This window comes from Caretta caretta, chromosome 8 (assembly GCF_965140235.1).
Source record: "Caretta caretta isolate rCarCar2 chromosome 8, rCarCar1.hap1, whole genome shotgun sequence".
Classification (NCBI taxonomy): domain Eukaryota; kingdom Metazoa; phylum Chordata; order Testudines; family Cheloniidae; genus Caretta; species Caretta caretta.
In genome coordinates, this window is record NC_134213.1 from 97,974,229 (window position 1) to 98,000,248 (window position 26,020).

General features: G+C 42.6%; 2 protein-coding genes across 2 annotated transcripts; one reads left to right on the plus strand and one right to left on the minus strand.

Moving 5' to 3' along the window:
• Positions 1 to 766: 766 nt before the first annotated feature.
• On the minus strand, positions 767 to 22,466 carry LOC125640984 (protein zyg-11 homolog B). The gene is made up of 14 exons (XM_048860227.2): positions 22,223 to 22,466; positions 21,191 to 21,356; positions 17,982 to 18,736; positions 16,613 to 16,753; positions 15,646 to 15,822; positions 8,264 to 8,328; positions 6,821 to 6,920; positions 6,676 to 6,729; positions 6,292 to 6,453; positions 6,164 to 6,211; positions 5,322 to 5,519; positions 5,164 to 5,225; positions 2,741 to 2,838; positions 767 to 2,168 (listed from the first exon to the last, which is right to left on the minus strand). The coding sequence occupies exons 1-14, from the start codon at positions 22,295 to 22,297 to the stop codon at positions 1,978 to 1,980; spliced, it is 2,292 nt and encodes a 763-aa protein (XP_048716184.2). The 5' UTR covers positions 22,298 to 22,466; the 3' UTR covers positions 767 to 1,977.
• Positions 9,581 to 11,419, plus strand: LOC125640989 (uncharacterized). Its single transcript, XM_048860241.2, has 2 exons — positions 9,581 to 10,310; positions 10,899 to 11,419. Exons 1-2 carry the CDS (start codon positions 9,728 to 9,730, stop codon positions 11,417 to 11,419), a joined length of 1,104 nt encoding a protein of 367 aa, XP_048716198.2. The 5' UTR covers positions 9,581 to 9,727.
• Positions 22,467 to 26,020: the final 3,554 nt, after the last annotated feature.

Below are 26,020 nucleotides of genomic sequence, written 5' to 3' on the forward strand. Positions count from 1 at the left end.
TAAAAAAAAAAAAAAAAAAAAACGAACAAAATATTTTCACTAACATTTTTCTACTTTAAAAAATATCAACTTGGCAGGAGCAGGAGTAGTACCTGAAACTACTTTACTCAGTTTGAAGTTGCCAACGAGAAATATAGTGTACACCCACGTCACTAAATTCTAGGAGTATGAGACAAGAGCTGGAATACATAGTTAATAATAGGCAGCTAGCTACACTGCTTTAAAAAAAAATTCACAAATTGATAGTTCCCTGGTTCCTAGCTAGGTGTTTGAAATTGCTACAGTAGCTTCTAGGAGCAGAGCTCTGGAATTTTAAAAACCATGCCCCCAAATAAATTTAATTAAAGACTCTTAACAATTGAAAGACTTAAATAATTTCAATTAACCAGTTAAAGAATGTCCTATACTACTAAAGCTGTAATACTTAGATTTCTAACACTCTGAAAATGAAAGTTGACTCACCTGAAATAAACAGTGGGACAAGTAAATCTGATAAAATTCACTTAACTACCTTGGATAAAGATAAATATATAAAACATCCAGCATCACCATGTAAGTGTGATGGATTTTTACTGTACTTTGATGTGAATTAAAAAAAAAAAGCGGGGGGGGGGGGGGGGGGGGGGGAGGAGGTGAGATGAGTTGATTAAGGGAAGGGAAACCACACTGGAATTTCCCAGTACTCAAACAGTGCAGAGCAACCTCACCCACATATTCTTTCCAGAAAGTTGACACTTATTGAACAATGAAACAATAGAAACCTGAATTCATGGCACCATTTACTTCAACGATTACACTTTAATCAAGACGCTTGCATGTTGCACAGTCTCCATTTCTTTCAACAGAACTATTTCCACACATGTGTAAGTGCTACTCTTAGGCCTGCTTTTTATATTTTATTATATGAAAACTTAAAAAAGCCTTCGGAAGACTCCCGTTATAGTTACATTTTAAATTTACAGTTTCATAGCAATAGGATTTACACAGAACATTGGTGATATTTTGGACTATACTTCTTTGGGGATATAGTTCACTGCACAACACAGTCAGATTCTGCCCTCCCATGACCTGTATTTCATTCCCACTAAAGTCAGTGGGAAAGTGTGTGCACTGCTCAAGACAATTTGGAAACACTAAAGCAATAGTTAGTCTGCCTGTAAGGAGACCAAATATTCTGTGTACTATATTGGAAACAGGTAATCTCAGGTATTTTCTTACCACTGAGTTTCATGTTTGGTTTGTTTTTGTTTTTTTGGTGAGGGTGTGCAGAAGCTCTCTACTCCAAACTTTTGATTAATTTTTAAAGTTTTCTCCTGCTGTTCCTATTGCATACCAATAGTGGAGCTGATCCAGTTATTCCTTTCTACACCACAAATATCATTTCAAACATTGTTGATGCGGCATGGAAAGAACAGGATAGTGGTCCAGCGTTGGCAAGACTAGAAAAGGGGACACAGCTTACAAGAAACAGAACAAGTGACTTTGAAGATTCAGTTGGGGATGGCCCTTGGCACGCTTTGGTCACAGTGAGAAGTGAGCACAAAGACTTGAGTGTAAAAATGCTGACTTGCAAGCACATAGCATTCTGTTCAAACCCTGCCTGACTAACCAAATGGGAGCAGTTTCCAAACAGTAACTGAAGGGTGTGAAGAGCCAGATTTTCAAATGTATTTAGGCAACTGAGGATGCAGATAAGCATCTGGTGGGATTTTCAGAAGAATCTACACACCTATCTACATCTTTAGGCACCTAAATACCTTTAAAAATCTATCCCAAAGCCTCATGATGTCCCACCTCAAAAGTCAAGTCACAAAATGAGCCATTCCTAGAGGACTCTGGCTGTACAAGCCCTCCTCAACGCAAGCAGCAGTACTGTTATAGGAATGCCCATCTTAAGCAGTGATCAGCAGTACCAAATATTCTCAGTACAGTTTGTGAAGGATTTTAACAAAGGAAAAATTAGAGTTATACCTACAACTATCCATTTGATTTGGTTTGTGGCTTCTTTAAACCTTTAGGTCTCCCATAGTACATCATGTGTGTCTCTACAGTGTCTAGTATCTCACTGTTGATTCGCAGGACATCTGGATCAGTCTGATTGTTTTCTTTGATGTCATACAAGTGCTGCAAGCCACCTTCTTCAATTAACATGCTACAGTACCTGGCAGCTGAAATGAAAGAGAGTGTGTGCATCTTTATTAGGGACTTTGCCAAGAGAGTGTCAAAATGACAACTTACATTAGGAGAAAGTGTTAACTAATCCAGTTATCCTGCCTCTGACTTCAGCCAATATTTAGACTACATAATTAGTGATGCAGTTAAATTGACATGCACAATATTACATAGGATTTTAAATAGTACTCAGCATTGGATTGACTGTTCCCATTTATGACGACTTTAATGATGGCAGAATAATGCTAACACCAAGTGCTTTTGGAAATACCACCCTTAGAGTAGAGTAATAACATTGTTAAGTATAGAGGGGAGGGTCAACATTTTTCAGATTACCTGGAACAGGATTTTGAATCAAACTAGTTTTATTAAAAACAGCTTGTTACAATGTTTTGAGTCATTGAATGTAATGGGACTACTGTTTAATATCCAAAATAAACCCTATATGAATAAGAGATCAGCAAAGAATGACTTAAACTTTGAAGTACTTATCCAACAAGCTTATGAGTGAAAATGCGAACCATCCAATTTCATATCAAAAGATTAAACTGTAAAGTTGAATACATACGAGTTTTACAGCAGACATGCTGCATGGCCCACACTGCCCACAGCTGAACCCCCGATATTGTGAAGCAGTCAAGTAATGGATAGAAAGGACTAAGGGATCTATGGGTTAAAAAGAGAAATATATTTGGCAAAGTCATGGTGATACTGGATACCTTTATTTCAGAGTAACTATGCTGTCTCTGCACGTTAAGCTTCAGGTATTCTCATACACATTGTTGGATTCTGCATTAAATATTAAACACCCCAGAAATCAAGTGTGGCAGTCAAAAAAGTGACTAAAGAGGGAGGCTGTGTATCAAAAGGGATAGGAAAGTACTACTGAAGACACTGTAATACCATTATTACATTATTATGGAAGTCAATGGTAGACCCTCCTCTGGAATACTGTGGCTAGTTCTAGTCACTCTCTAATAGCAGCAGCAATAAAAGTATTTCATAAGCAATTATCTTCCAGAACTCATGGAGGATTGGTGAGGACCCAGGGAATTACAGAACAGTCAGCCTAACTTTGACACCTGGAAAGATATTGAAATTAATTATTAAACAATAGATTTGTAAACACAGAGGGAACAACAGGGTAAGTAAATGCCCTGTAAAAGTAAATTTGACAAGAACGAAGTGTGCCAAACCAATTTAATTCCCCTGTTTGACATAATTTCTGGTGTAGCGGATATGGGGGGAAGCAGACATGATACATCTTGATTTTATATTAAGGCTTTTGACACAGTCCCATGTGACATTCTCATAAAAAAAAGCTAAGGAAATGTGATCTAGATGTGGTCAGTTGCAAAAAAGACTAATATTCTGGGCTGAATTAATGGAAGTGTCACACAGACTCTGACTTTAAGGCCAGAAGGGATCATCATGATCATCTACTCTGACGTCCTGCAGGCCACAGAACCTCAACCATCCACTCCTGTAATAGACTTCTAACCTCTGGTTGAGTTACTGAAGTCTTCAAATCATGAGGTAAAGACTGGAGTTACAGAGAACGTAGGCCATATGTAGGACACAGAAGGTAAGGCTATTACACTTAGGACTGGTGAGGCCTCAGCTGCAGTACTGTGTTCAGTTTTAGGCACCACACTTTAGAAAGATATGGACTATTTTGAGAGTGTCAAGAGAAGAGCAACAAAAATTATGTAAGGTTTAGAAAATCTGACCTATGAGGAAAGGTTAAAAAAAACTGGACATATTTAGTCTTGAGAAAAGAAGACAGAGGAGGGACCTGAGAATAGTCTTCAAATATGTTAAAGGCTGTTATAATGAGGACGGTGATCAGTTGTTCTACATGTCCATGAAGGTAGGATAAGTAGTAATGGACTTAATCTACAGTAAAGGAGATTTAGGTTAGATAGGAAAAACTTGGATAGTTCAAGCTCTGGAATAGGCTTTCAAGGGAGGTTGTAGAATCCCCATCATCAGAGGTCTTTAAGAACGGATTAGACAAACATTTGTTGGGGTGGTCTAGTTTACTTGGTCCTACCTCAGCACATGGGGCTGGACTAGATGACCGCTCAAGGTCCCTTCTAGCCATACATTTATAGGATTCTGTAAATAGGTAAGAAGTGATGAGAGGCATGGAAAAACTTCCATACAGAAAGAGATTGGGATTGTTTAGTTTAGATCATAGATGAACAAGAAGGGATAAAGATATATAAAATAATTAATAGCATATGGGAAAAAAAAAATCACATTCCCATGTATACTCTAAATAAGAAAAAAGGGGACAAAACTGAAAGCCATTAATACTAATTCAAGGAAAATTAAAAAAAAAAAAACACCTCAACAAGAGTAACCTATGGAACTCATTCATGAGAGGCTAATGCCTTGGCAGGACTTATAAAGCTTTAAGACAGCCATATGGCTAATGGGAGCAGCCACAATTACATTAGGTTGTGGTTGTTTTTATTATTTTAAAAAGAGAAAGCCACATGCTTCAGGATTTAAGCCAATTTCTAACGGACAGAAGTTAGGCAAAAACATCCTTTAACAGCCCAATTGTTCTATAAATTTTCAGCTCGGGGTATCTTGCAACTTCCTCTAAAACATCTGGAAGTACTGGGCACTCTCACAGAGGATACTAGACTATAAACCACCAGTGTAATGCAGCATAGCAATTTATATGCTCCTAAAAAAAAGGCTTGGGATGTTGAAGTCATAGGTGCAGGACCCAAATCTGGTTCCAGTGAATGGTATTTGTTATTTTAGCTGGTTAGAACTACTCAGAACAGTATTTCAGCAGGCTCCAAAATGGCTTTCCTCCCCTACACAAACATGTCCAAGAAATCTGCCACAAAAGCAGCGTTCCATGCAGGAGAACATTTAGGGTGAAGAGCTTAGCAGCAGGACTACAATAAGTAGACAAACTTCAGAAACAGTACAAGAGTTAATATCGTCAAGACATTATTCCAAATTCGTTACCTGTAGGCAACCAATGCTATCATCTTACATTTTGGTGCTGGCCACTTCAAAATGGTTGAATGCTGTAAAGAGACAAAACTAAATATTATAATATTTACAGTAAACAGTGCAAGCACTGTACTAGAATAAAACTAGGGTATCAGTTTTAGCCAGCGTACCAGTTGTTCAATCAGAGATTTTCTTTGGGTTTGACTCAGTGTCCAGGCCTGCTCTCCTCTAGATAGTAAATTAGCAATAATCCCAGCTGAAAAGAAACTGACTTCTATCTCAGCACTACACAATAATTCACTAAGACAGTCTATGAAGTCCTTCCACATTAGTTTAGACTGAAGCTCTCTCACTTCTGCTACATTGTTCTGTAAGACAGAATAGGTGAAAAAAAATCAGTGTGCACAAGATAAACAGCCTATACAACATTAATAAGCATTACAATAAGTAAATAATTTTTTTCTGAAGGATGATGGGCCTTATACCTCCCATTTTCTATCACAACACAGTTGTTTCTCTGAAAGCTTCAATACCTGAAAATCAAACTGAAGCAAAAAAAACCACACACCACCAAACCCTGACCTACAGTTCATATTTTGTTACATTAGTTAATTTTGAGTCCAATCCAGAATTTAAGAAGAGTTTTGCCATCGAGTTCAGCAGTTGCAGAATTGGACCTTTATCTTTTTTTGGGTACTTGTACTCATTTCACTTGCCCCCCTAACCTTTGCGGAAGTATTGAGGGAAATGCCTTGACTACTGAATGGTTGTTCCTATTTTAATCCATGTACCGTAAACTGGTTTTCAGAAAATCATCAGTGTAATGTAAAAGTGATGCTAAGAAACTTAGTGCCTAAGGATACAAGCTGATACTCTTAAATTTTAAGGGAGAAAATCTCTTTTTACTAAATGAAGTTAACATGCCCTCCAGGTATTTCCTAACTATGTTAAATAGAAGAAAGCAATAGAAAACTAATGTTTCTTTTGAAACAGAGCTTGATTTTGATCTTACCAGAAGGCCAAGAACTTTATGTTGTATAGATGAATCAGATGGAAAACACTGTGAAGACAAACAAAGGTAATCATTAAATAGAGTTTCAATGTATGCTAGCAATCTACCACAATCAGTCACACCCTCACCTCTAAAACTCTCATGAAGAGTTCTAACCCTTGGTTGTCAATGAAGTGCCTACACGTGGTAGGGGATTCATCAGTGAGATTCCAAAGCGCACTAAGGGTAAACATGAAAGTAGTATCTACTTCATTCAAATTTGTTTTCTGTTCAACTATTTCAAGAAGTTCCTGTAAAGGAAAAAGCAAAAAATGAGGTGTTAGATTTTGGTTTTGAGTCTCGTTGCAGACATTAGTAATAATTCGTATCGATATTGTGAAAGCACCAAAAGACCTTAAGCCCAATCACGCTCTGTGCTGTACAAATGTGGGTTGCTCAGAACTGAGTCATTTCTCACATGATGTTGGTTTAATACCTGGTAATAAAGAATGTCACAGAGATGTGCAACTCACCCCCACAACGACGTAGAGCTCTGCACTAAGTTGGGCTGTTTGCTCAGATGAAAGCTGCAAGTAAATAATGTCACATTAGTATCTGAAATATCTGTTGGAAATTAGGAAACAGAAGTTTTAACGTTTCCAAATTTAAGTCACATACCTTCAAAGCTAGAATAGAGCTTATATTCACCGCCATCCTCTGCATATTTTGATTTTCATGGTTACACAGCCACTGCATAACAAGTTTGGCAGCTTCAAACCTAGATTATGACAGCAGAGTGTAAGTTATACAACATTTAAATTTCATCTTGCATCTCAGACTCTAGGGTTCTCATATTGACCTCTGGAAACTGAAGGAAACATGCTTAGTTTCCAAAGGATAGAAAAGCACAAGCCTATTTTTTGCATATCCTCCCCCACCCCCAAAAACGGGCAATAACAAAGACTAATTTAGAGCAGCCTTTGATCAGGCGACAAGCAAGATACTAAGAAGGATCCAATAGTTTTAAAAGGTTATCTAAAAAATGAGTGAGCAACAGTAAATAACTCATTATTAATGCATGAGTGAGGCCTTTTGTTACTAAGAGGAGAACTACCAGCAAACGCCCTCTCCCCATCTGAAGAAAGGTTTCCCTTTCTTCCTGTCAGAGAAAAGAATCCTCCACTTGCACCTTCTGCTTCCTTCACCCCATTCCTCCCTCCAGGCAGTCAACTGCCAATGTCATCCATGGAGAGACAAGGTGGGTGAAGTAATATCTTTTATAGAACCAACTTCTGCTGGTGAGAGACAACAGCTTTCAAGCTACACAGAACTCTTCTTCAGGAAGACATGAGAAAGAGCTCTGTGTAGTTCGAAAGCTGGTCTCTCGCACCAACAGTTGTTCCAATAAAAGATATTACCTCGCTCACCTTGTCTCTCTACTGTCCTGGGACCGCCATGGCTACCAAAACGCTGCACACAACGTCATCAATAGTGTATTAACACCATTGCCAGATAAGAAAGATCACTGAAGTCAAATATAAGACAACTGCCTATCATAGAATCATAGAATATCAGGGTTGGAAGGGACCTCAGGAGGTCATCTAGTCCAACCCCCTGCTCAAAGCAGGACCAATCCCCAATTTTTGCTCCAGATCCCTAAATGGCCCCCTCAAGGACTGAACTCACAACCCTGGCTTTAGCAGGCCAATGCTCAAACCACTGAGCTATCCCTCCCCCCGCCTCCAGCAGATGAACATGTCCAGGGAGCTAGAAACCTTGAAGTGTTGGCCCTTCCAAAGTCAACAGGAATTTTGCCATTGACGTCAATTGGGCCAAGATTTTTCTGCCAGTCTGATCTCTCACCAGCTTTGTACAAATGTAACACCATCAGCTTCAGTGGAGTTACTTGCAGTTTATGAGACTGTAAGCAAAAATCAGGCCCTAGGAAGCAAATCTAAAATTTCTGAATGACAATTCAGAAGTCTAGTTAATTGAGGAGCCCCAAAAGAAATTTAAAGATGAAAGTTATGATAAAAAAAAAAGAGAGAAAATCAAACTTTTGTTCCAAATATTTGATATGCTGCTTGACATCCTATTTCAATTTACTGGGTTGTCACTTACCTGTTAAATGGAACATCTTGAAGGATCCTGACACTAGATAGTAGAAGGAGGCAATTCTTCTGCAGCTGTTTGTGGGGGGAGAAAAAGATTCTATGAAGTTAAAGAAGCTCTCTCTTATATTTTATAATTTTGCAGTTCACTAATTATTAGGGAACCATGTATCGTATTATTAGACACAAATAATTAAACAAGCAAAGGACGGACTTGAGATACCATAAACAAAATCTTAAACAATGTAAAGGCTTCTGCAGTACAGATAATGCAATCTCCCCTACAAGTATGATATTAATGAGTCCAGTTTTGTTTCTTAACTTTATCGTATAAGGAGGTTTTTGGAGTGGGGAGGATGTTAATCGTATCTTGCTGTGCGATTTTTTAAATTAGTATTCAAAGAAGTCTAAGAATTGGACCTCTTTGTAAAATCTCAATCCAAGTCCCCACTACCAGCTTTAACCTCTCTCCTCGAGCGTCAGGATCAGCTGCATGAATCAGTGCTGCAAGAAAGGCAGACTATTACCATCCTACAAGATTACAGTTGGCTGTATCACAGCTTTGGATCTAAAGCATTTCCTTAACAGCCTTTGCTATCAGCACGGACTGGATACAAGGAAAGCACATGAATATTGCTGCCCCTAACCATTACTTAGTGTGTGCTATCTCATAATAATGTAAGAGGGGCATACAGGGTCAGACCAATTATCCATCTAGCCCAGCATCCTGTCTTCTGACAGTGGCCAATGTCAGTGGCTTCAAAGAGACAACAGAAAAAGCAATTATTGCGTGATCCATCCCCTTTCATCCAGTTCCAGCTTCTGGCAGTCAGAGGTTTAGGGATGCCAAGAGCATGAGGTTGTGACCATGATCTTGGCTAATAGCCAGTGATAGACTTATCCTCCATGGACTTATCAAATTCTTTTTTAACCCAATCAGACTTTTGGGTTTCACCATGTCCCCTGGCAATGAGTTCCACAGGTTGACTGTCTGTTATGTGAAGAAGTACTTCCATTTGTTTGTTTTAAAACGACTGCCTATTAATTTATTGGTTATGTGAAAGGGTAAATAATTCTCTATTCAAACCATTTATAGACCTCTATCATATCCCCTCTTAGCCCTGGTCTACACTAGGACTTTAGGTCGAATTTAGCAGCGTTAAATCGATGTAAACCTGCACCCGTCCACACAATGAAGCCCTTTATTTCGACTTAAAGGGCTCTTAAAATCGATTTCCTTACTTCACCCCTGACAAGTGGCTTAGCGCTTAAATTGACGTTGCCGGCTCGAATTTGGGGTACTGTGGACACAATTCGATGGTATTGGCCTCCGGGAGCTATCCCAGAGTGCTCCATTATGACCGCTCTGGACAGCACTCTCAACTCAGATGCACTGGCCAGGTAGACAGGAAAAGAACCGCGAACTTTTGAATCTCATTTCCTGTTTGGCCAGCGTGGCAAGCTGCAGGTGACCATGCAGAGCTCATCAGCACAGGTGACCATGATGGAGTCCCAGAATCGCAAAAGAGCTCCAGCATGGACCGAATGGGAGGTACGGGATCTGATCGCTGTTTGGGGAGAGGAATCCGTGCTATCAGAACTCCGTTCCAGTTTTCGAAATGCCAAAACCTTTGTCAAAATCTCCCAGGGCATGAAGGACAGAGGCCATAACAGGGACCCGAAGCAGTGCCGCGTGAAACTGAAGGAGCTGAGGCAAGCCTACCAGAAAACCAGAGAGGCGAACAGCCGCTCTGGGTCAGAGCCCCAAACATGCCGCTTCTATGATGAGCTGCATGCCATTTTAGGGGGTTCAGCCACCACTACCCCAGCCGTGTTGTTTGACTCCTTCAATGGAGATGGAGGCAATACGGAAGCAGGTTTTGGGGACGAAGAAGATGATGATGAGGAGGAGGTTGTAGATAGCTCACAGCAAGCAAGCGGCGAAACCGGTTTTCCCGACAGCCAGGAACTGTTTCTCACCCTTGACCTGGAGCCAGTACCCCCCGAACCCACCCAAGGCTGCCTCCTGGACCCAGCAGGCGGAGAAGGGACCTCTGGTGAGTGTACCTTTTAAAATACTATACATGGTTTAAAAGCAAGCATGTGAAAGGGTTACTTTGCCCTGGCATTTGCGGTTCTCCTAGATGTAGTCCTAAAGCCTTTGCAAAAGGTTTCTGGGGAGGGCAGCCTTATTGCGTCCTTCATGGTAGGACACTTTACCACTCCTGGCCAGTAACACGTACTCGGGAATCATTGTAGAACAAAGCATTGCAGTGTATGTTTGCTGGCATTCAAACAACATCCGTTCTTTATCTCTCTGTGTTATCCTCAGGAGAGTGAGATATAATTCATGGTCACCTGGTTGAAATAGAGTGCTTTTCTTCAGGGGACACTCAGAGGAGCCCATTCCTGCTGGGCTGTTTGCCTGTGGCTAAACAGAAATGTTCCCCGCTGTTAGCCACAGGGAGGGGGGAAGGTTGAGGGGGTAGTCACGCGGTGGGAGGAGGCAAAATGCGACCTTGTAACGAAAGCACATGTGCTATATATGTAATGTCAACAGCAAGGTTTACCCTGAAAGAGTGTAGCCACTGTTTTATAAAATGTGTCTTTTTAAATACCGCTGTCCCTTTTTTTTTCTCCACCAGCTGCATGTGTTTCAATGATCACAGGATCTTCTCCTTCCCAGAGGCTAGTGAAGCTTAGAAAGAAAAAAAAACGCACTCGCGATGAAATGTTCTCCGAGCTCATGCTGTCCTCCCACACTGACAGAGCACAGACGAATGCGTGGAGGCAAATAATGTCAGAGTGCAGGAAAGCACAAAATGACCGGGAGGAGAGGTGGCGGGCTGAAGAGAGTAAGTGGCGGGCTGAAGACAGGGCTGAAGCTCAAATGTGGCGGCAGCGTGATGAGAGGAGGCAGGATTCAATGCTGAGGCTGCTGCAGGACCAAACCAGTATGCTCCAGTGTATGGTTGAGCTGCAGCAAAGGCAGCTGGAGCACAGACTGCCACTGCAGCCCCTCTGTAACCAACCGCCCTCCTCCCCAAGTTCCATAGCCTCCACACCCAGACGCCCAAGAATGCGGTGGGGGGGCCTCCGGCCAACCAGCCACTCCACCACAGAGGATTGCCCAAAAAAAAGAAGGCTGTCATTCAATAAATTTTAAAGTTGTAAACTTTTAAAGTGCTGTGCTTAAAGTGCTGTGTGGCATTTTCCTTCCCTCCTCCACCACCCCTCCTGGGCTACCTTGGTAGTCATCCCCCTATTTGTGTGATGAATGAATAAAGAATGCATGAATGTGAAGCAACAATGACTTTATTGCCTCTGCAAGCGGTGATTGAAGGGAGGAAGGGCGGGTGGTTAGCTTACAGGGAAGTAGAGTGAACCAAGGGGCGGGGGGTTTCATCAAGGAGAAACAAACAGAACTTTCACACCGTAGCCTGGCCAGTCATGAAACTGGTTTTCAAAGCTTCTCTGATGCGTACCGCTCCCTCCTGTGCTCTTCTAACCACCCTGGTGTCTGGCTGCGCGTAACCAGCAGCCAGGCGATTTGCCTCAAACTCCCACCCCGCCATAAACGTCTCCCCCTTACTCTCACAGATATTGTGGAGCACACAGCAAGCAGTAATAACAGTGGGAATATTGGTTTCGCTGAGGTCTAAGCGAGTCAGTAAACTGCGCCAGCGCGCCTTTAAACGTCCAAATGCACATTCTACCACCATTCTGCACTTGCTCAGCCTGTAGTTGAACAGCTCCTGACTACTGTCCAGGCTGCCTGTGTACGGCTTCATGAGCCATGGCATTAAGGGGTAGGCTGGGTCCCCAAGGATACATATAGGCATTTCAACATCCCCAACAGTTATTTTCTGGTCTGGGAATAAAGTCCCTTCCTGCAGCTTTTGAAACAGACCAGAGTTCCTGAAGATGCGAGCATCATGCACCTTTCCCGGCCATCCCACGTTGATGTTGGTGAAACGTCCCTTGTGATCCACCAGAGCTTGCAGCACTATTGAAAAGTACCCCTTGCGGTTTATGTACTCGGCGGCTTGGTGCTCCGGTGCCAAGATAGGGATATGGGTTCCGTCTATAGCCCCACCACAGTTAGGGAATCCCATTGCAGCAAAGCCATCCACTATGACCTGCACATTTCCCAGGGTCACTACCCTTGATATCAGCAGATCTTTGATTGCGTGGGCTACTTGCATCACAGCAGCCCCCACAGTAGATTTGCCCACTCCAAATTGATTCCCAACTGACCGGTAGCTGTCTGGCGTTGCAAGCTTCCACAGGGCTATCGCCACTCGCTTCTCAACTGTGAGGGCTGCTCTCATCTTGGTATTCATGCGCCTCAGGGCAGGGGAAAACAAGTCACAAAGTTCCATGAAAGTGCCCTTATGCATGCGAAAGTTTCGCAGCCACTGGGAATCGTCCCAGACCTGCAACACTATGCGGTCCCACCAGTCTGTGCTTGTTTCCCGAGCCCAGAATCGGCGTTCCACAGCATGAACCTGCCCCATTAGCACCATGATGCATGCATTGGCAGGGCCCATGCTTTCAGAGAAATCTGTGTCCATGTCCTGATCACTCACGTGACCGCGCTGACGTCGCCTCCTCGCCCGGTATCGCTTTGCCAGGTTCTGGTGCTGCATATACTGCTGGACAATGCGTGTGGTGTTTAATGTGCTCCTAATTGCCAAAGTGAGCTGAGCGGCCTCCATGCTTGCCTTGGTATGGCGTCCGCACAGAAAAAAGGCGCGGAACGATTGTCTGCCGTTGCTCTGACGGAGGGAGGGGCGACTGACGACACGGCTTACAGGGTTGGCTTCAGGGAGCTAAAATCAACAAAGGGGGTGCCTGTACATCAAGGAGTATTTCAGGCAGGACTTCACGGAGGGTTCCAATAAGAAATGGTGCACCTAAGTTATCGTTCTTATTGGAACAAGGAGGTTAGCCTGGCCTCTGATTGATACATGGCTAGATTTACCTCGCTGCACCTTCTCTGTGAGTGACTGCAGTGTGACCTAGAGGAATGAGGCAAATGAGTACAAAACAAATCTGGTCTATTTCTTGTTTTGATCCACTCCATCTATCTTTTACATCTTTGGCTGGCAGCAGACGGTGCAGAAGGACTGCATGCCATCCACATCTCATGGCTGCTCGGCAGAAGATGGTACAGTACGACTGCTAGCCATCCTCATCTCTTGCCTGCCTGGCAGAAGATGGTACAGTACGACTGCTAGCAGTCCGTATCCCCTGCCCGCTCACCATAAGACGGTTCAATAGGACTGACTGCAGGACTAAAGAGAATGACCTGGTCAAGTCACTCCAAATTTAGTCCCTGCGCCCATGTCTGCCCAGGCGCTCCCAGCCGACGTGGCCAGGAGCACCTCGGACACGACGAGGACGACTACCAGTCGTATTGCACCGTCTGCTGCCAGAAGGCAATGGGTTGCTGCTACTGTGCAGCAAAGCCGTACCGCGTCTGCCAGCACCCAGGAGACATAGGGTGACGGTTACCTGAGCGGGCTCCATGCTTGCAGTGGTATGGCGTCTGCACAGGTAACTCAGGAAAAAATGCGCGAAATGATTGTCTGCCCTTGCTTTCACGGAGGGAAGGAGGGAACGGGGGCCTGACGATATGTACCCAGAACCACCCGCGACAATGTTTTAGCCCCATCAGGCATTGGGATCTCAACCCAGAATTCCAATGGGCAGCAGAGACTGCGGGAACTGTGGGATAGCTACCCACAGTGCAACGCTCCGGAAGTCGATTCTAGCCTCGGTACTGTGGAAGCGCTCCGCCGAGTTAATGCACTTAATGCACTTAGAGCATTTTCTGTGGGGACACACACACTCGAATATATAAAACCGATTTCTAAAAAACCGACTTCTATAAATTCGACCTGATTTCGTAGTGTAGACATACCCTTAGTCATCTCTTTTCCAAGCTGAACAATCTCAGTCTTTTAAATTTCTCCTCATATGGAAGCTGTTTCATACCCGTAATTATTTTTGTTGCCCTTTTCCACTTCTAATATATCTTTTTTTGAGATGGGGCAACCAGAACTGCACACAGTACTCAAGGTGTGGGTGTACCATCGATTTATATTGTGGCATTATGATATTTGCTCTCTTATTAGCTGTCTCTTTCCTAATGGTTACTAGCATTGTTAGCTTTTTTGACTTCTGAGAGGATAGGAGTAAATCGGAGATCTCAAGCTACCACAATTCAGTTACCCACACAGAGCGCACTACCCATCAGTCCTGGATGTGGAATGACAAGTATTGGAAACTGCTATTTCTTGTCTCTGAACAGAAACTAAAAAAATCAAATTGCTGTGGAGGAAATAATGACTGAATTTGTGCCAGACCAATTTCACCAGCTTGCTCAAAGACAAGCTTCTAATAATTCTCTTTAAGTTATGCCAATACTAAAATGCATCTCAGGCCTCATGACAGCAAGAATACTGCAAGACTCTTTATACAGCAAGAGAGATTTCTACATTGTACAGAGGACAGCTAGCTTGAAAGGTAACTCTGATGAGTAAATATCTACTAATTATACCTGTTTCCAGTACAGTACTTAAAATACCTGTCACTGCTTCAATATTTCCCTAGCTGTGAACGATGCCCATGTCTCAATGAGAATTGAGATTTTAGTTATGATGTAGCTCCACATTTGATTGCATAGAAAAGCAGGAGACTTTCAGCTGTGATGCAAGCAGAGTTTTTTGTTGTTTGTTCTTCTTTAAAATTCAGGAGTAATTTTACGGCACTTTACCACTTACACCAATTCACAAATATTGGTTAAGAATAATAGAACATGCTTTATAACACATCTGTCAGTATCCTGACTTTCCCAGGAGTCCAACCTGCATTTCCTGTATTTTCATACAAGCAAGGTGACAGTTTTCTATGTATTTCAGACTACTTATTCTCGATTTACTCTTCTGTGTTATTAAGTGTACTCATTATACTATATTGACATATAAGAAGTCTGCTAATACAGAGCAAAGATGAAACATGACAAGGCAAGATTAACACTGTAGAGGAATCTGAATGTTAAAATTAATGGCATACATAATTTATAAATAGTAAAACAAAAAAGAAAATTGTTAAGCTGCACGAGAGTAGAGAGAGCACCAGTCGTCCAACCTTAGTGTTGGCCTCTACTGATGTAAACCAGAAGAGAGAAATTAGGGGAAAAACCCCACAGATTCTACAAATCTAGTCTTTTCTGCTAATCATGGCATTTCATTTAATTTGAACAAAACCTTAATACATCAATACTGATGAAGCCCTCTCAGAGCAGAAACATGCTTGTTCTGTCTTCATATTATAGCCCTCCTTGTCAGGAGAAGCGAATTAAAATTGTGCTCCCTGCCCTTTTACCTGTTGTTGTTCAGGAAAGTTTTCCACAGCTTTGAGTAGTAAATGGATCACATCGGACAGCAGACGAACAGGCATGCCAGCAGACAGACCCTGTCTAGTTAAGTTAAGAGAACACGCACTAGCAGTTAACTGCACTGCCAAGTCCAAGGGGTGATTTCTCATTCCAATAATCACAAGCTGAAATAGAAAAGTTATGTTCACGTAATAAGATCTCATATTTCTAATTTTGTAAGCCAGTCATAATACTGCATTGTACAAGTTATGATGCACTTCTGCTTATGGTTACTGAATCTTTTAAATGGTTTTTAACCAAAAGCAACAGGTATACCCAGCAGTGCACCCTCTTAGCAGCACAGTAGGATTGTAATAGCGATCAACAATTCTATTCTGTAATCATACCTCTAAGAGAAGGGTGTGAGTTTTTCCTATTTCATGATATGTCCTACTATCCACAGGATGTGAAAGGACGGTGACCCAAACTAAATTTGGGGGGAGTTGGAGGTGATATTATTGTGAACAGGGGGAACACTTTGGGGAAGAGGCAGAATCTATGACTGCACCTGATGGCATCTGACTGAAAAAGCTACAGCCAGTCCATCATGTTGCAGTCACAATCCTAAATGGAGGAAACAAACAAAGCATCAACTCCGCATTTAAATCCAAATCCATGTAAGGGTATTGGCCCTAATCTCTAAAGTTCTGGAAGGGAGAAGCATGAACTCTCTTCAAATCCATCTCTTCCTTTGTTCCCTGCTGTGACAGTTATGATCAACAGGAAAGGAGATTATGGCACCTGGGTTACTCCTGCAAGTGTACTTCTGAAATAACCCCACTCAGCATACTAGCTAACTCAAGGGAAGGGAGAAGAGTCTGGGATGTGTACCTGATGAGTTACAGGTTTTTATACACATATACCTAGATACAACAAATATGCTGATATTTACTCTCACCAGCAATTCATTTTTACCTTTAAGATTTCAGGCTTAGTTATTCTCATAAAACACGTCTGGGTGAAGAGACGAAAGAAAGCCTCCTTCACAAAGTATGACCGTTCACTGTAACGCTTCAAAGCTTCAGAAATCTGAATCTCATTTGCTCCTCCCGATACCTGGGGACATAAAACAGTTAATACACTGATGTTTAATTGGAAAATTTCACGTTACCTTTGACCAGTTGGATCTTTTGAAATGGTGCAAATAAATTAGTCTTATCCAAAACCCTTCAAAATATAATGTTACAATGAGCAAGCTGTCATCTAGCTATAATAGGGGTGGGTAAACTTTTTGGCCTGAGGGACACATCTGGGTTCGGAGAGCAGGAGGGGGCTCCAGGCTGGATCAGGGGGTTGAGATGCAGGGGGGTGCAGGCTCTGGGCTGGGGCTAGGGATGAAGGGTTTGGGGTCCATGAGGGTGCTCTGGGCTGGGACTGAGGGGTTCAGAGGGTGGGAGAGGGATCAGGGCTGGGGCAGGGGATTGGGATGCAGGCTCCAGGTGGCACTTATCTCAAGCAGCTGGCACTTGGGCTGGGGGCAGTGTATGGAGTCCCTGGTTGCCCCTACACATAGGAGATGGAGCGGGGACAGGCCACTGCTTCCAGGAGCTGTACAGAGCCTGGCTTCTGGGAGCCGCCCAGCGGGAGCTTGAAGGCCGGATTAAAAGATCTGATGGACCATAGTTTGCCCACCCCCGAGCTATAACTCACATGTAGTAATCTAAGAATATACTTTGAAAATTTTCCAGATAAATTCTTTGCACTGTGACAGTGCCTTCTGTTCAAAGATCTCAATCCTGAGCTCTGTCCAGAGCCAGAGAAATAGTTCAGATACAACACAGCAGTTTGTTAGTGCTCCATATTGGTGACAAATGCATCTAGGCAAGACCACGAAACAAAACTGATCCCACCTCACCTCAGTTGCCTGTCTCAATTCAATTTTTTGCTCATTTTAACTTTGGGTGGCAGAACAGAGCTGGGCAAACACTAGTAGCGTTAATCTACAACTTCTTTTGTCTTTTTCATTGACTTAATCAACTTTATTTTAATTTTTGTTTTTTTCCATCCCTGATATTCAACAAGCTCAACTGTTAACTGCACAAACTGTTTTGACCTTTATTAGATTTAGTCTCAAAGTTACTTTCATTAGGAGGACAGGATTAGTCAGAGAGAAGTGGGGCAAAGAAGAGCCAAATAACGTATCTTTGCTCCTCTTCCTGAACTCTTTCTTTTGCCCCAATGGGAGTAGGATTCAGAGTTCCTGGCTCTACTTCCTACACTCAACACAGTAGATCACAGTCCTTTTGCATGCAAATGTGTAATTTTTATTTTTTTAAACTCAAACCTTCAAGTTTCCTTCTCCCGAAAGGAAATCAGAGTAGCCAGCATCAGTAGCAAGTAGTCCCACAAACTGCATTGCAGGTCGCTGTTTGACAAATGCTTCTACAGCTTCATCAGTAATGTATTTACTGCCAGAAATGTCCAAAGACACTAGGTGAGGTAGGATGTCTTTCTGCTCTAGTAAAGAGACTGGTATGTCAGATGTAAACTGCTGATCGTCCGAAATATCAAGGTGGTTCAAATACTTTAGTTCTCTTATGACATCCAAGACTTGGGGCGTAGTCATTGTTAAACACTTCAAATAATGCATAGAGAGAGACTTAAGTCGATCCTTACAGGCAAGAAGTGGAGTTATGTCAGTGACAGAAGTGTTGGATATATCCAAACTTTCCAGCCTTGGAAGTGAAGCAATCTCCACTAAATCCTCATTGTGGAAGCGAACATTGGTAATGCTCAAAGTACGAAGACCAGACAATCGATTGAAGCACCTTTCATATGGATTTGTTAAGGAAAGTCTTAAGGAGTCCAGTACAAGGCACTGAAGATTTTGCTGGATCCACTTATTGCTACCAAGTCCGCTTACAATATCCGCAATAGAAATGTCTGCATTCATCCCTGTAGCATCAAGTTCTATTAGCTTATGATGGCAGAATGCTTTTCTGAAAGATAGTGCAGATATTTTTGCTTTCCGGATGCAAGCTTGTTTCAAGCGCATTTGGTTACCTCGGAAAATGCCCACAGTTCCATCATTCAGTAGCTCTATTGGGAAACAGCAATAAGTCTGTTACAGCAGACAGCAACATAATGGAACAATAGAAAGGGCTCCTATTTCGTCCCTCATGTTCAGTACACTTTAGCTAACTGAGAAGAAAAAATGGAAGAAATCGAGAACGTAAAACAATTCTGGAATCCCCACATACTGTACATACGAGCCTCAATTTAAAATTATGGAGCAAGTCCCTGTCCCTGCTGCCAGGACACTAGTGAGAACTGACCCAGCCTGTCCTAAATGTAAAGCTGCAGTTGCCAGCTGTGCCCACTGCTGGTGGACTCTTTCTGCATTAGGATTTTGAAAGGAGCTGTTTCTCCTTCCTCATGTTTTTAATCCTCAAACAGGCTTATGGCAGTGAACTGATAAAGTGTTATAGCCTTCCTCACAATAAACACACGTATTACATCCTGAACATGTATGTGGCAAGGAATACATTCTTTGACATTGGACGCAGGGCAGCTCACCTTTGTGGGCTTGGTGGAAACACTGTTATTAAATATATTAAAATGTGCTAAACTCTCTATTCTGACTAAAAATCTTATTATGTTCTATACTGTTCATTATACAATAAGTATTTCAGAGTAAAAACATACTATAACTTGAAGTACAAACTCCCTGATGCTCTACTTTCACGTTAAATGGTATTTATATACACACTGATATTCCACCTTGTTAGAGACCTAACAGAACCATAAAAATTCCTCCTTAAAGGTCACAACTGTGTACTTGTGAGAAGAGCAAGAGAAAGGGGAAAGAATAAGATAACGGTCCTTTAGCTGTCCCTCAAATTCAAGCATCCACTGGTGGTTAGCTTTTCAATCACATCTTTCCAAGAGTTCCTTTACAAATACAGCATACGTAGATTTTCAACCCTATACTTATATCCTAGTAAATCAGGACACCATTTCTACAGGAAAACAGATTATGGGTACAGTCAGGACTATGTTAAAAATGTCAGAATTATCATGTATGGTACATATTTTAACATGACCAATTTAAAATGATCAGGCAGCATTTAAATCCACAAGCCTCAATTATTTGTGAAAGGGGGGAAAAGGTTTGTTAAGATTAGTTTAAGTTGTTCTTTAAATTAGGAAGTACGGTATAACATTTAAACATTTGTTGGAATGCATTTCTTATCATTTCAGCCATGGTGTGCACTTTATCCATGATGTTAACCAATGAAACATCAAGAAAAAACACAACCAGCAAGCAAAAGCAAAGATGAGACAGAATTCTCAGGGTTAGTCTGGAAGAGATGATGTTGGGATTTTTAGTTACAGATTTGTTGCGTAAATCCTACTTGATTAGAGTATAAACAGCTAAATACCGGAACGTTTTGTGCACTACTTTTTCCTAGTGCTTTCCTCAATCTAGCTTTAATTGTCCCAACTGAAGGGCCTTCCACCCTTAAAAGATGATTCCACATCCTATGTTTTCATTTTCTTAATTTCATCCTATTACTTATAAGTATTTAATGTCACAAAACCTATGACAAGAAGTACCTGGGAACTGTATGAAGGTTATTAAAGCATACAAACCCCCCCCCCCCGCAATGTCCTCCTTTTGTAAGATAATTGTCTTTCCTAAAACATCTAAACCAAAAATAATTTAACAGTCAAAAATCTCCATCTCAACCAGCAGGCTGACATACACTTTGAACAACGATGACAAGACCGAACCTTGTCGTACATTACGCTTTTGTGCTACCTTAAATAATTCCCTTCCATCCTTGGTAGCTGCTGTCTTTAGTTGTGTACTGTGACACTCTGGGAGATAAAATGGAATGTACAATTTGACACAAATTTGTTTTGTGAACCCCAATTTGATTATAACCTCACAATAGCATTGTACATTGATAGGCTCAAAACCAAGGAGTATGGTTGAGAGACCCAGCGCTAGGAACAATGATCAGTTCCTACCCAAACCCAGAGGCCTTAGAAGCACAAGGGACTCACTGGCTGGCTCAAGATACCATACACAGGGGTCTGTTCAGAGAGGAGGACTAGGCTAGCTTGTGACATATTTTACCTGAACTTTGCCAACAGGGAAAAATATACAAGTGTAACTATAAATTAGTTAACCTGAAATGAACCAGTTCATCAGTAAGTCACAGGGTGACAACATAACTTGCTTTCCTTACTGCAGTCAATATACAATACTTAAATATACCAAATCTGGTAATTATTCCCAAGCTTTTATACATAAATCTTATTCCCACAACTTCTCATTCAAGAGAAATGAGTTTGGGGGCAAGGTAAAAAGAACAAACTTTCTGAAGGTGGTGGTGATTAGATTGCCAGATGAAATATGAGGTGAAAAAGGAAGTGTGAGATGGTATTATTCCAAGATTTCAGATGTTAAAAATACAACTCAAATGACTAAAGTGCCCGACATCCAGCTTTTCCACCAGATTTACACTTGCTGATCCCAAGTCTTACCATGAAATGCCATAGTCTGCAGCAATCGATCAGCTACTTCTTGGGGAAGTCTTTCAGATTCTTTCAAGCACAGTGTTCCATCTTGCCTCTCAGTACAAAACTTCTCTATGTCAGCAGTCAGCGCTTTCAAAGAGATGTCAAGTAAAGAGTATGGAGATGCCTCAGCCTGTTATAAGCAAATAAAAAACCCTGCACGTATTAATAAGACATTAATCAAATTACAACCAACCAAAACACTTTCACAATGATTAACTGAGGTTAAAGCAAAGTATTCCAGCTCCACTATCAACTTGATATAGCTCAATACATATCACAATGGGCGAGCATTACAGAGATTGAGACAGCAACCTATTATGGTAGACCTCAGACTCACAGGAACCAAACCTGCAAGCCCTCCACACCTTGACATCAATAGAAATTTTATGAAAAGGTCCTGCAGGCTCAGACTCGAAACCGAAAATTCTCTTGCTGCGTAGCCATGAAAGCATCCAGTTAGGCGTACGTTGTGATTGTGGATGCTCCTCCAGGTAAGTTGTCAGACAGAATAAACTGCATATTAATACAGGCCAGAGACATCCTCATTCCACCCCTATTTGAAATGCATGGATCTCCCACCCTGAACAGTCTACTTCAACTTAGTTTAGTTTGATAGGAATGTGTGACACGCAGAAGTCAGGATTTAAAGGGACGGCTACCGTGGGCACACGTGTAACAGCTCCAACTCACCCCACACTTTAGCAGAGAGAATGATCCCCCTTTTTTAAAGGGTGGCAATCAGCGCGGGTGCTTTAGTCCAGCTACACCCCCGAATCTCCCAGAGGCCTGATTCCCAGGGGAGGAGTTTGATTCAGACAGTAACGGACCAGCCTCGAATCCAGTGACTCTCGGGCACGCTCGTGCTCCACAGCCCTACACAGAGCGACCCCCGCGGGGATCCCTGGCCCCCTCCGCGCGGGGGCTCGGACCCGAAGGGAGAGCGCCCCCCTCCCGCAGCGCCCCCCATGCCCGCCCGGCTCCAGGGCAGCCCCGCACCTGCACGGCGGGGCAGTCGCTGCAGATGGGCGGCGGCGCCCGCTGCCGGTTCTGGACGTGCAGGAACCGCACCATGGCGGGCCAGGCAGGCGGCGGCGCCCGCGCCAGGGGCTCGGGCCTGCGCAGCAGAGACACCCCCCGCCCCAGCCCTCTTCGCGCCTCTTCCTCTGCCCGGCGGGGCGCTCGGGGCCACCAGCCTCGCTGCCGGGAAAGCCGGGAGCCCAGCCGGGCCACAGCGCAGGCGCCGACCCGCTCGCTTCCGGGGCGGGGCTGCCCGAGCTCGGGGCAGGGAACCCGGTCGAGCTCAGAGCTATGGATGGGGCGAAGCCAGAAGGGGGTCAGCTACGCTTCCCGCCCTGTGCCGCGTGGCCTTAGGCACTCGCCTCGTCCTTGCCCTTCCCTTCCACTTCCCACGCTCGTACGGGCCTTCTTCTGGGAGGAAGCAGGGGGGTTATGGCCTCCTTGAGTCCTAACGCCCCGCTACCTGTCTGGTCACTTACAGCTGCAGAGCGGGACAACTCCAAACCCCTAACGGCGCAGCGTGCTAAAATACACCACCCAAGCCTGTTACCGTTGTGACAGGTTTCAGAGTAGCAGCCCTGTTCGTCTGCATCCGCAGAAAGAAAAGGAGGACGGGGTAGTCGCTAAGGGGCCACAGGTTGTGCTAACTTTATATTTCTTTCTCCCTGATTTCTGTTTTTCCAACCGAACGAGCTCAGTAGTGCCAACGCTCATGATTTTGGCTTGATGCTCATAATTACTGTTTTCCTTAAAAGGCCTCAGCTCCTAAAGCCAAGGGGACAGGTGATGATTTCAACTTTTAGTGTTAAAGAAAAGTAAGTTTTGAGCCTGTGTGACTGTAGAGAAAGCTTCAAAATGTGACCCTAGTGCCACAAGGGCTTAAAACGCAGAAGGCAAATAAAAAGAACACTATTATTTTTACATAATCTTATGATTTTTAAAGCTCATTTCATGATTTTGAAGAGCTTGACTCATGATTTTTTAACATATTAAGAGCTTAATTTAAAATATAGTTTTATAACTACCACAGCTACAAGGGAAGATGGATTCTTCCCATTCTGCACCTGTAACACCTGCCTCCTAAAAAGATTTTACAGATAAAATTATGCCCTTAGTGACTCATGCATCTTCATTGCCTTGAGGTTGCCTGGACTGGTACAAATAAATGGAACTTCCTAAACAATTCTGTTGATAAAGCACATGAGGGAATAGAATTGAGCTCACTCTACCTTAGCTGTATCAGGTCTAGAGGACTAAATAGGAATAAAAAGAAGAAAAGCTTATCAACACAGTGACTAGATAAAAGTCTGATTACACACAAACAGTAGATGCAGTGGGCTCAAATTCTCCTACATAGACTGGTGTAAAACAAAAGGTTACTATGAGCCCTTAGAGTTAACAGTTTACAAAAAGGAAAAACTCCATTATAAAGAAGTAGAATCAAATCCACAGAGTAAGAAATCCATAATCACTTACCTGAAACATAGCAGAACAGAGTCACACTTAAAATAAGCATACCTTTGGGCACCAGACTAAAAGCTAAATATTTTGGGCATCTGAGAAGGACATATATAAAAACCACACAATCTGGAGCAGGGGTGGTTCTCAAACTTATTTGATTGGGGCTCCCTCTTCATGTCATCACTTTTCATAGCAGATAACACCCCATTGCCACCCTTACTTCTGCACTGCTGGTGCCACCCTGTGGCTGACAGCCAGAGTCCCACCAACTCCAAGTGAGGAACTGAGGGCGGGGAAGGAGAGCCTGAGCAGCAGGGCTCCAGCTGTCCCCTCTGTCCCCATCTCCCAGCTGCACCTCGCCTTTCTGCACAAGCCCCAGCCACCCAAGGCTGGCAGCCAGAGCTCTTTAAAAAACAAACAAAAAACCCTACACAGCTCAGACCTCCCTTGACACATTCCCGCTCCTCCCTTGGAAACCATTCCCTAGTTTGAGAACCAGTGATCTACAGCATATGGTTATTGTACTTGAAAAACAATTGTTGCAATGTTTGGTTTAGGCTTTTATGGCATCAGCCCCCAGGGCAGCTGGGTGTAGAGGATAAACCAACAGATTCCAGTCTGAGGTCCATATTAACATCGATTCTAAATGACTTTATGAAAATTGAAGACCATCTGAAATTAGGCTTGCACAGTAAGTATGACCAGTCTCTTTACAATGATTCTGTTAAAAGAAAAGGAGTACTTGTGGCACCTTAGAGACTAACAAATTTATTTGAGCATAAACTTTCGTGAGCTACAGCTCACTTCATGCATCCGATGAAGTGAGCTGTAGCTCACGAAAGCTTATGCTCAAATAAATTGGTTAGTCTCTAAGGTGCCACAAGTACTCCTTTTCTTTTTGTGAATACAGACCAACACGGCTGCTACTCTGAAACCTGTCATAATGATTCTGTTGTGTCTGTCATCATCATAGTATTTAAGCATTATGAAGACCAAAGAGCATGACTTTGCTGTCACCCTAAGGTAAGTGAGTAGCCCCTCTGAAATCAGTCTGCCTATCAATGTACAAAGCTACTGTGAGATTAGAATCAGGCCCAAAGTGAGGAATCCTGAGAAGGACTCAGTTCTCCATCATTCTTTAGGTATCACTGAAGTTTGAGTGTGAGGGAGGCTGTCCTTCTAGACCATTTCCCCTACATCAGAGCACAGTTCTTCATTCAGTCTCCCAACAGCTGAGTCTCAGTAGAGAAGCTGAAGTTTTACGTTGCTATTTAGTACAAGTTGCAGTGGCTTTTGGTAATGGACAAACTGGGGTGGAAGTTGTTCTGAGACCACAAAATTAATTTCACAAAGGCCATGGAGCCAGCCACCACATAGCAATACTTTGATTGCGATCAACCACACAAGTCAAGCTGTGAAAGGCTGGCTATATGTCCCATTTCCAAATACAAACCGTCCACTGGGCTTACTCTGTTCATTAGTGTTTGTAAAGTATCTGTTTCTTAATCTGTATCAATTATTTTTCCCCACCTCCTTTCCATATCCTATTTCATATATTACCACAGTGAGAACAAAAGAAACATGTTTTTTTCATTTCTGCTTTAATCATTTTTAAAAGGTTGGAAACTGAGCAATCTCCAGTTTAGATACACCTCTACCCCGATATAACGTGACCCGATATAACACGAATTCGGATATAACGCGGTAAAGCAGAGATCTGGGGGGGCAGGGCTGCATGCTCCGGTGGATCAAAGCAAGTTTGATATAAGGCGGTTTCACCTATAATGTGGTAAGATTTTTTGGCTCCCGAGGACAGCGTTATATCGGGGTAGAGGTGTACTTCAATGTTCATAAGAAAACATGGAAAGAACTTTTACAGAAAGTTTTACTTGTCTAGAACCATTTTCCTGAAGAATCAAATTTAGTAAAATCAGAAAAAAAAATCACAAAAGCTCTACAAAAGCAAGAGAAACATTAGCTAAAATTCCCCCTATGGAAGGAAATGGGTCAGGTAGCACATTTCTGGTCTAGTCCAAAGATTTGACAGAGATTATTACTCTGTTAATGGAAACAAAAAAGTTGTTGACTCACATCGTAATGTAAGATTGTAATGCACTTTGTTTTTCATTTTAAGACAGTCACACTATCAAAGGGAAATAAGCGTTCTGCTACATTCATAGATGGTGGCAACTTGTTTATCATTTTACTAGTAAATAATAATACACCTTTAAACAGATATATAGTCCATTTTGTACGGACTCGTTTTGGCTCAATGCAGCCTCTCTCATTTCTGTCAAACAGCATGGAACATATTCA